The 11,266-nt window shown below is 41.3% G+C and overlaps 1 protein-coding gene across 6 annotated transcripts in view; it reads left to right on the top strand.

The window, feature by feature from the left end:
- Positions 1 to 11,266, top strand: part of LOC110290665 (schwannomin-interacting protein 1) — a 731,603-nt gene that overhangs the window by 698,261 nt on the left and 22,076 nt on the right. For all 6 annotated transcript variants that reach the window (XM_029475030.1, XM_021157271.2, XM_021157273.2 and 3 more), the window contains one exon: positions 2,215 to 2,333. In XM_029475030.1, coding sequence (XP_029330890.1) covers positions 2,215 to 2,333 — 119 coding nt within the window. The remainder of the gene's footprint in view (positions 1 to 2,214; positions 2,334 to 11,266) is intronic.

Genomic DNA, 11,266 nt, shown 5'->3' on the forward strand with positions numbered 1-11,266 from the left:
AAGAAAGAAAGAAAGAAAGAAAGAAAGAAAGAAAGAAAGAAAGAAAGAAAGAAAGAAAGAAAGAAAGAAAATCTAGGAGGAAATATACCAACTGTTAGCAATGATGTAAGTAGCAGGATTATCATTAACATTTATATTCTCTTTATTTTTCCTTATTCTGTTCAATGAAATCTTTTAAAGGGAAACAGAGGGGAAAGGTGACTTGTTAGTGTTCTCCCAACACCAATATTGGTAGCATTCTGCATTCCAAAAAGAACTGTCAAGAAACCAAGGGGGTGTTCACACAGCCCAGCGGGTATGGCCATGCCCGTCACCAAAGCCTGTTCTAGACCAGGGCCAGTGTTGGACTATCTCCTGGTTCTTATTTAAATACTCAGTTCTACTTAGCAGTTTTGGGACTGTTGAAGACCTGTGGTTGAGACATAGGCTCACTAACTTAGGCTACATTTGTGCTAAGTATGGATGGGTATGGAGTGTGTTTCACAAGGCTGGCCTGTGTGTGACAGTGTGGTAGGTCATGATGGAGGGGCTAGCACCACATTTCCGAGTGGTTGGCCAAACGAAAGGCATGGCTGCTTTCCTTGGCCATCTCATAGTGACTTTCGTAGTGCTCAGTATTGGAGCAGGACAACACACAGAACGAAGTCAGCCTCTTTCCTGTAAAAATATCTGTATAAAAAAAAACAGTATTTCACTTTGTGGCTGTATCGTATGCATGTGCACACACGCATTCTCTCCTTGGTATGTGCCAAGATGTGGTGGAGGGAGCAATGACTGGCTGTATAGATAGATAGATATCATTGCTAAGTGTAAATTAGAATGCTTATGGTATTCAAGAATTTGAAACTGTTAAAGGAGAGGAGAGGTGAGGTGAGATTTCTTTGAATAACAAGTTTTCAAACCTTCTGAAATTGAGTGTCTGGATCTAGCACCCCAAGGTGTGTACTTTTAAAAACCCTAATTTGTTCTAACATAGCTTGATGAAGCACTGTAAAATACTACGCTGTCATATTTTACTGTGCTGTCAAATATGAAATCCACACACATCCCCGATGGCTTTGGAGCTCCTGAAACGAGGCCAGGTTGACTGAGGAACTGAATTTAAATTTTAATTAACCAATTGTTAGATTGAAAAGCAGACAGCCACATGTGATCCGAGTGTGCTGGGAGCCCAAGGAGTCCTTGTCCTGGCTTTCATGTGGGAATGAAGGAAGTAGTTTGTCAGCCCATCCTTTTTGGATCTTTTTGACCCAGGAGAGCACCGGTGTGACTCTAGAATCTTCTGTAGGGAGTACTCTAGCCCCACTAGGTCCCATGAGCAGACAGAGGTCTCAGCAGCCCTGAAGAACCTGCTCAGTACACAAAATAGCCCCACTCATGAACCCCCCAAATCTTCTCAGACCAGGCGTTCTGGATGGTTTTGTAGTGGTTTTATTTTTAACTAAGGAAACCATATCCAATCTTCTACCCCGTTGTTTAAAGGGCTGAAAAGTTCAGCCTGGTGGATTTTTATGGGGCTTTTAATAGGAAGCTGAGTATTGTAAACATACCCAAATGATCAGAGTAGCAGAGCTCAGGTCTTTTTACCATGCATGCTTCGAATCAAAATATGAGACCGACGAGGCCAATTACAACTCTCCAAACATCCCAGGAATTATAGTCATGCTCATACATACCCTGGAAATAGGAGGCACTCAGAAGCAGTCATACCCAGCCAGACTGGAGGCCCAGTGCAGGCAGCCTGTGACATCGGTCTGGTTGGCTCTGTGCCAGACCAAGCTATGGCATCAGCCAGCTCCCAGAATCCAGTGTGCACAGCTGAGTGCGTTATTGTTCTTGGTACCGAGGGTGTGGGCCAAAGATCTGGGAGAAAGCCTTATTTGGGATCAGAGTGATTAAATTCAGGAGAAATTGTTAGCCAGCCATGAGTAGCAGCTCCGTCCAGCCCAATGAAGATGAATAGGCATCGCAGTCGATGCCCAAACTGGAGATCAAAAAAAAAAAAAAAAGGCACCAAAGAACTGGAATTAGAGCCATAAGAGACTGGATTTCATTTCAGCTTTTAATAGTTGAAGCTTCTCTGGACTTCAGCCTGCTTTTTTTTTTTTTGTCCAATGTTACGTTCCAAGAAACTTACTTAGCAAGGTGGACTGCCTATGCTTGCCTTATATCTGCCCACTGATTTGCACCTTTATTTCCCCCTTTAAATTTTAGGCACAGAAGAATGAGAGAGAGTCTATCAGACAGAAGTTGGCACTCGGAAGCTTCTTTGACGATGGCCCAGGAATCTATACCAGCTGCAGCAAAAGTGGGAAGCCAAGCCTATCCGCAAGGTGAGCTTTTGAGTTCATTTCCTGGTGTGTACCATGCGGTGCCTGTCTATCTGGTGTGTACCGTGCGGTGCCTGTCTATCTGGTATATACCAGGTGGTGCCTGTCTGTCTAACGAAAGACAGCCATGTGTCCTCGTATGCTTAGCTCTGGCTTTCACTCAGAGCCTTCCCCACTTGTGTGTTGTGTTATTTTCACTGGTGATCGCTGTTATGGCCCAATGCCCAGCTACCTGAGGTCACATTTTTATATTTCATTTATCTTTGGACAGAACGCTAATTTCATGGGCTGACCAGGCCACAGGCCTAAGCAACGCACGCTGTATGCATGTGGTAGACCATCAGATTTCCCATTAAGCAACCCTAAAGCACTCAGAAGCAGCCCTTAAAATGTTTAATTGCGATGAATACCAAAACATGAGAACTGTAATTCTCACTTTGACCGTTTGATGTTTATTACTGTCTTAAGATCGTCTGCCAGGTCGTTTCTCTTGGTCTTTATTTTAGGATAGCGGCTCTCAACCCATGGGTTGAGACCCCATTAGTGATCAAATGACCCTTTCACAGAGATCACATATCAGATATCCTGCATATCATATATTTAAATACATTACATTTTATGAAGCAGCAACAAGAATAATTTTATGGTTGGGGGGGGTCACCACATCATGAGGAACTGTATCAAAGAGTTGCAACAGTAGGAAAGTTGAGAACCACTGTTATAGGATATCATTGTTTATTTCAAGATATTATTGGTAATTTGCATAGCTTTCTATTCCTAATAAAATATGTGAAGTTTCCGATTTTTCCAGGAGAACAGAAACTTGCTTATGTGTCACCCTGTGATCCTGATTCAGTGTGTCTCAGCTGAGCGTGAAATCCCACATTTCTATGCCACTGCTACCCAATGACCATACCACCATTCAGTGGTCTACTGTGCTTAGTGGAAGCATAGATAATTTTCAGAATTATCCCATTCCTAGTGACTAATGGAAGCGTGTAGAACATTGTTTTCATGAAGAAGTAATGAATACCCATCAGCACTCCTTAATATCCTCTGCTCCATCCCCCACGATGCCTATTTCCTTATCTTTTGGGCCTAAAGCAAACATACTCTTTGTCCATACCAAATATATTTTCAACACTAAGCTCAGGGCTAGCAACAAATGATAATGTCCATGCATCCAGTCAGTCAGATTACTACCGTATCTCGGCTTTAAGTGAGGCCCAGAAGGAGCAACCTGATGCTCATTACCCACATGATCCTGCCCCGTCTGCATGAATAACTGTTTAGTTTTGCTCATCCTCGGTTTTCTGAATGTGAAATACAGAGATTGGACCACTGCGTATGTATGGCCTTACAGATTTGGCTACTGCTCTCTGCTATGGCCGCAAGGGGCCAGAATGTCTTAGCTAGGAGCTCCAGGTATCTGTTCAGCCATGTCACTCACATCTGGTACAAAGGGTTAGACCTTGTTTGTAAGCTCATACTTATGTGTGCTTCTCAGTGTATTCAATATATTTGTGTTACGTCATATATTTGATATGATGTGTTTACATATTAATCAAATGGGTGTTTACATATATCCATGAAGGTAGCAGAAACCATATTTTTCATTCCTTGAACCCCTACCCTCCTCTCTTACAGTGTACAAAACTATGTGTGTGTGTGTTAGTTTTAGTTATAGTGTGTGTGTTAGTTTCAGTGTGTGTCTGTGGGAAAGGCTATGCATGCAAGCTCCCACATACTGCTCTCCTTTCTAGAAACAGGAAATTTTGGCTCCTTGGCTGCTACCTCAGGTATTTACCTATATATCTCTAAATTAAATGCTTATGTTCTTAGGTTTTATTTCAAAAAAAAAACCTATTGCTTCAACTCTAAAAACTAGGATTTATTTTTATCACATTCTGCCCACAAACATGCCTACCTATCCTTCCTGTCATTTCTCCCTTTTAGTTATAGCACAGTTTAGGATCAGTTAACAATCTAATGTGTGTGTTCTTAAGATCAGACACAAGTCCACCTGACCTGTTTTTCCACCTGACCTATTGTCTTAGGATTTCTATTGCTGAAAAACAAAACAAAACAAAACAAACAAACAAACAAACAAAAAACCACACCATTACCAAAAAGCAAGTTGGGGAGGAAAGGGTTTATTCAGCTTACACTTCCAAATTGCTCTTCATCACCAAAGGAAATCAAGACACGAACTGGAACAGGGCAAGGACCTGGAGGAAGGAGCCGATGCAGAGGCCATGGGGGCACTGTTACCTACTGGCTTGTTCCTCATCGCTTGCTCAGACTGATTTCTTATAGAACCCAGGACCATCAGCCCAGGGTTGGTACCACCCACAATGGGCTGGGCCCTCCTTGACTGATCACTAATTGAGAAAATGTCTTACAGCTGGATCTCATGGAGGCATTTTCTCAACTGGGGCTCCTTCCTCTCTGGTGACTATAGCTTGTGTCAAGTTGACCCAAAACAAGCCAGTATACCCATGTAACATGTTTCAGTTACATGAGACATAGTACTGCTTAACATAAATAAGAACTGACTCTGTATTCTCTGTGCATGCGTGAATGACTTCCACTTTTGTAGTGATGGGCATCGGGATGTTTTGGAATATTTAGCTGAGGTCACACCGCTGCTCGTAACCCTCTTGACCATGTCTTCTGCATAGGGTTTATTTTTGGTGTGTGCATGAGGGTGGACTTAGGAGAAAAATACATGAGTGTTTACACTGACAAGACAATGCCAATCATGGCCAGTATGATTGCCACAGGATAATGTCCTTCCAGCACTGTCTCAGAGATCCTGTGGCTCTGAAACCTGTCAGCACTCAGTACAGCCTTTTAAAACTACTTGTTAGTTGAGAAGGAACATGGTAGCATATTGTTGCTTATTAACTAGTTGCATTTCTTATGCGAAATGTCTGTTTCTTATTTCAAGTTTCTAATTTCCCTCCTTCTTCCTCTCCCTCCTTCTTCTTCTGTGTGTGCTTTTCCATATCAAGGTTATTTAGTCATAATAATAGTTCATGCTAGGAATCCTAAATACACATTGCAAATATCTTTTCCCAGCTTGTAACTTGTTTCTCACTTTCTTATGTGTTTTGTAACCATACGTCTTCATTTTAATACAGATAATGCCTTTTTTTTTCCTGGTCAGTGTTGTATGTAATTCTGTGTACGAAATCTTTCCTAACTGGGACTAGTGGCACTTGCCTGTAATCCCAGCCCAGAGGAGGTGTAGACAGAACGATCAAGAGCTGGAGGCCTACCTTAATTAGATAGCAAGTCTAAGGCCAGCCTGTGCTATATCAAGTTCTCAGAAACCAAACAAAAACTTTCTCTGTCTCATGGTCCAATAGATATTTGCTAGTCTTACCAAGAATTGAAGGTGTAGGATTTTTGGAAGTCTACTCAATTGATTTCTTTATGAGGTACGGAGAGAAGACTGTTTTCTTCTTCACTGTATACGAACGACTTTATTATGCTTGATGACTGGCCCACCCTTCACTCGCTGTTCCCGCAGATCCTGCTGTCTCCTGCTCTACATGCATGGGAATATTTCATTCATTTGTTTATTTCATTGCTTCTACTCTTGCTCCAAAAGTATAATTTTTATTATTATAGATTGAAAATACATCACAATGTTTGGATAGTCAACTCTCTTTAATCATTTTCAATCAGACAAAAAAAGAAAGTTAACACTTTTCAAAACGAGAGAATACTTCTTGGGTTTTTATTCCTCCATATAAATTTAGATCATCTAATCAAGTTCAGCACAAATATTTTCATAATTTATAGGATTTTCATTGAATTTATGTATAAGTCAGTTCAGGAAGAATTACATTTTTATAATATGAAATATTCTCACCTATGAATATGGTTTGTCTTTCCAATTATTAAGCCTTTTTGAAACTAAAGAAATAGATACTTTCTGTTCTGACACCTTAAATTCTCTTTAATAAAGCTTCTTTGTTAGTTAGTTGTTGAAGAAAAATGCAACTACCTACCTACCTAAGCCCTTGTAACCTCTTCCTGTATGGGGCTCCAACCCAGAGTTTATGCATGCTAGACAGTGCTCTACTGCCCTGTTTCATGACCAGAGGCTCTTACGCCCCCCTTCCATTGCTGATATTACCTCTGTAATTTCTTATAATTGTCTGCAGAGTACCAAAGATTCATTAGGGATTTTTTTTTCCTTTTTTTGGACGAGGTTTTTCTATGTAGCGCTGGCTATCTTGGAACTCACAGTTTTCTCCTGCCCCTGCCTCCCAGAGGCTAGGATTAAAGGCAGGCACCACCACGCCTGGCTCTTTAGAGACTTTTAAACAATAATATGTTCTGCTAAGTGCAGTGACTTGATTTACTTCTTTCCAGTCCCATGCTTCTGGTTTCTGTCTCTGTTTCCTTTGTACCTGATCGGTGTTTGAATACAGAGAGGATTAGAAACCACAGTGGTTAGAACCCCTAGCTCATTTCTCAGATTGAGTAGACTATTTCAACAATTTCCCTGCTCGGAGTGGTGTTAATTATATGTCTTATCTAATCATTTATAGAATTAGTAGTGTTCCCTTCTATTAATAATTTACAAAGAACTTTGATCTTAAGTGGACCTTTAATTCCATCACATGATTTTTCTTCATTGCTGAAATAACTTTGTCACGTTATCTTGTTCCGTTAATGAATCAGTGCAGTACATTAGAGATTTTCAAAAAGTTGAATCATCCTTGCATAGCCTATAAGCTAAGCAGGTTGAGGTAAATTATCTTTTTTATATCCTTTATTTTTAATATCTTGCTTAAGATTGTTACATGTGTATTTTCATAATTGACATGGGTCTTTCATAGCCTTAGAATATTTTGTCTACTTTTAGAATGATGGTGACTTAAAAATGGGCAAGGACTTATATTTCATATTATCCCCCAAATGTCTATATAATATTGTAATGATCCGCTTCTGTGAATACAATAATGGTCTGGTATTTATGCATCTGTTTCCAAGCTGCTTCCATTCCTTAAGAGCTATCTGATCGTACCTACTCTTTGGATCTTTCTTGAGTCAATTCTAATGAGATGTATTTTTCAAGGTATTTCTCCATTTTCTTTACACCTTCAGAATTGTTAGTATATACATTTTAGTTTGATTGTTTCAGATAGTTTTTACTGAGCTTCATATTTCCCATGATTTTTTTCTTTTGTTTTTCCTTTTGCTTTCCATCTGATAATAATTAAGTACTGGATAATAAAGGCTATTTTGTTGTCTTCTGTTGTGGGCTAGGTTGTTTTGACATATATCATCTCCTCAGAGAGACCTTCCCAGGCTGCTTTATTATAGATAAACACGCACACTCCGTCACTTTCTCTTTTATCCTGTTTATCCACTTACCTCGACATGATTCTCTCTTTAGACCCATTACCCTTATTAAGACATTTACAGAATGTCTATAAATCTGTTCTTTGTCTTTAGCCAGCACCCAAATGTAAGTTATTGGGAAGCAAGTCTTTGGTGTGTTTGTTACCAAGGCAACCACATGACGTGAGGTCAACTCTCTAAGTATGGTTGAACAAATGAGTCGGGATCTCCACGATGGAACTAACCAAACTGGGGCAGTCCTTCACTGGAATTCAGTCAACTGAACGTATCTAGTCTTTCCTCTTAGTCTGTGACTTACAGTAGAAAAGAACCACTGAAAGTCACTGTGAGGGGTTGTATGCATGTCTGGTACTGTCTGATGACCCTAGGAAGGGAAGGCTTGGAAGTTTAGTGTGTGTTTAGGGTACTCCAGTCTAGAGCACTTCTGATGTGAGAATAAACTTCCTGATTCTTCGAGGCCAGAGATTAGCCAGGCAGAGAGCTGGTCTAGATAGTCCTTTCAAGTACAGAGTCTGTGCGTTGCTCTGAGTCTCTGCTCCCCTGAGTATTCCCAGGATTCTTCAGTATCAATTTCTGCTCCTCCAGTAGCAGCCCCTCTCACATGCCGCTGAAACACTTGAATATCTCTGTACATTTTATTTTATCTTCCTAAGATTTTCATACTCTTGTGCTGGTGTTTCTCTTTCCTGGGTATCTGTCTTCCTGTCACATATGTTAGGAGGATTTCAGAAGAATAGGTAGATAGTAGTATCCACCACGTTATGCTTAAGTCTCATGGAGGTTTTCAATATTTATCTGGTTTGAGTTCACTTTTTCTGTTTTTGTTTTTGAGACAGGGCCTCACTATGTAGCTCTGGCTGGCCTGGAACTCAATATGTAGACCAGGCTGGCCTCAAACTCACAAAGGCTAGCCTGCTTCTGCCTCTTAAGTGTTGGGATTAAAGCAGTACACCACCACACCTAACCTCAGCAGAAATACCTTCCCAAGTAAAATTCTACAAAGAACCCCTATATGTAAAACCAAATAGTCCTTCTCCAATTGAAGAGTACTGAGGATCAGGAATTGGGGTTCCCAAAAATTGCTTCCCCCGTCCTCTTTTCTGCCCTTCTACCCTTTGGTTCCTATCTCCATTTCCCAGAGCCACTTGAGACTTAGAGCAGAGCCAAATTGGAAAAGCACCGAGTCCTCTTCCCCTGGAGACAGCTATGCAAACACGAATGTACTTCGCAGTAGCATATAACAAGCTGCACTTGTTGGCTCGCCTTGCAGAGATTATTTATAGAGTGTTCTCTCAGAGGGGCTCATCTCTGTTCTAGGATGAGCACATCATCTGTGAGAACACCATGACTTTTCTAATTTCTCTTAAGGTGATATTTAAGAAGGATCCTAAATGTTTCTAAGAAACATCGCTTTATCTTGTAAATAGAAAATCTGTTATGATTGACGACCGTCATCCTCATTAGCCATAATGTAGTGTCAGGGGGTGGAGGAATCTCCGGGAAAGCTAAATTGCTGTTAGATATCCCTATTATATAACCTGTAGTCATAGAGGCTTTTAAGGATGTAAATTTTCTTTGTAAGTGTTTTTATTGATTTCATTTTGTTCCTTGTTAATTTCATATGTGTTTAGAAGGCATGCTGGTTCCTCTCTCTTGTCACCTTCTGTATCTTCCTCCCACTCCTAACAAACCCGCCCCAATCACTACCAGTCATTCCAAAAGCATTTCACGGGGTGGGAACTACCTTGTCTCTTACAGAAGTATTTGAGGATGTCAGCTCAGCAGTACAGCACTCCAGAATGTACAAGAGCAGGTGTGTTGCGTTAGCTAAACATCCAGAACCAGATAGACCTGTTGTGAATGCACTACCCTGAAGAGTTCAGTTCTCAGTATGAAATGGAGTGCAGCCTTTAAGACTAATTGACAGAGCCAGGCCTGGTAACACAGGCCCAGCACAGAGAAGACTGAGGCAGAAGAAGAGTAAGTTTGAGGTTGATATACGAAGCACCAGGCAAGCTGGGGTGGCCAAGTGAGACCCTATCCAAAAGCACCCCCGCCAAGTATTGGATTCTGAAATTGGAAGCTTGTTTTCTCAGGCAGGGCCTACTGAAGTAAATGGGATCTTTGGAGACCTAATCTACCTCCTGTTCGTGCTCATTAAAGGATGTGAACTTACCTGCAAAAAAAAAAAAATTAGTCACATTCGTATGTAAGAGATGTGAAGGTGTGTGAGAGTCCGAGAGTGTCAGTCGTGCCTTCAAGGTCAAGGTTGGTATGGTGCACCAGGTTTCAGCCCTGCTGCATTTGTCTGGATGGTGTTATCTCTCTTAAAGCAGTTTTTTTTTTTTTTAAAGTGGTAAGTGTTAAATGTAAGCTAGGCTTACAATAATCCCATAAAGACATTTTATGCTTAATACCATAGCCAAAGAACGTTGGGTATTGCTGCCTAACACAGCTCATTAGACCTGACACATGCTGGAGTGTGGCCTACATGGCGTGTCACATTTTCCTGCAAAATTTGCTAATCCAGACATAATCACCTTCTTAAAACTGAGACTGTGTGATCTTTGTCATTCTTCTATCGTTTTGGAAAAGCTCTTAACTGCTTAATAGGAAATAAGAAAAATGGATTACCTGCTCTTTTTTTTGAAATGAGATTTCCAAGAAATACCCTAGGTTCAGTAATATTCGGGGTGTGGGGTAGGTCGTGCTGCCTGGCGAAGGCTGGCCTTCACCTCCCAGCCCTCCTGCTGCAGTCTCCTCGTGCTGATCGCACGGCCTTGCCCTCACTCGCAGCTTTCTGTTTGCTTCTGGTATAATGCTTCCCTGCACAGTTGTCAGTGGCCACAGTCAGGATCAGCTCTTGCTCTGCTCCCACATCTTGAGCTTACAAAGCTGAGTGTTGAGGAGATAGGAGGAGGCCGAGCCACTGTGGGGACACAAGATGAACAGCCATTAGTGAACAGCCATTACCGATAGGCATCTAGGAAATCTTTTATTTATTTATTTATTTACAAACCAACCCGACATCAAGAAGAAAACTTCCCTTCCTCTCCTCTCTTCGCAGTAGCCCCAGATCAGTCTGATTTTCACTCTCTTTCTACCTTAACTCGAGATGGATTTTCTTCGGCATACGCAGGTATAAAGGCATCCTAGATAACTGTCTTCTTGATCAAGCTCGCAGAGCGATCGAGTAGCGGGGATGAGCTATATCCTTCCCTCCATGCTGTGTGATAAAAAACAAGCTCCCCAGAGTGTTTTTGAGCAGCTGGTTTGAATAATGATTACTGTTTACTTATCTCAACTATCCCCAAATCAAAATTCATTTCTTTCTTGGCCTTCCATGTTTATTGGTGAATGACTGAAGCAAGGCCAATTACAAACACCTGCTACCTCCTCTGTGTCTGTGTGGGAGAGGGAGAAGCAGGGCCAGCTTAGCTAGACCCAAAACAGTGGGTCTAGGAAGCTTTAAAGAACCGAGATGCATGGGACTTTGAATATGGGATCTCTCTCTCTCTCTCTCTCTCTCTCTCTCTCTCTCTCTCTCTCTCTCT

The sequence above is a fragment of the Mus caroli genome, chromosome 3, assembly GCF_900094665.2.
Source record: "Mus caroli chromosome 3, CAROLI_EIJ_v1.1, whole genome shotgun sequence".
Classification (NCBI taxonomy): domain Eukaryota; kingdom Metazoa; phylum Chordata; class Mammalia; order Rodentia; family Muridae; genus Mus; species Mus caroli.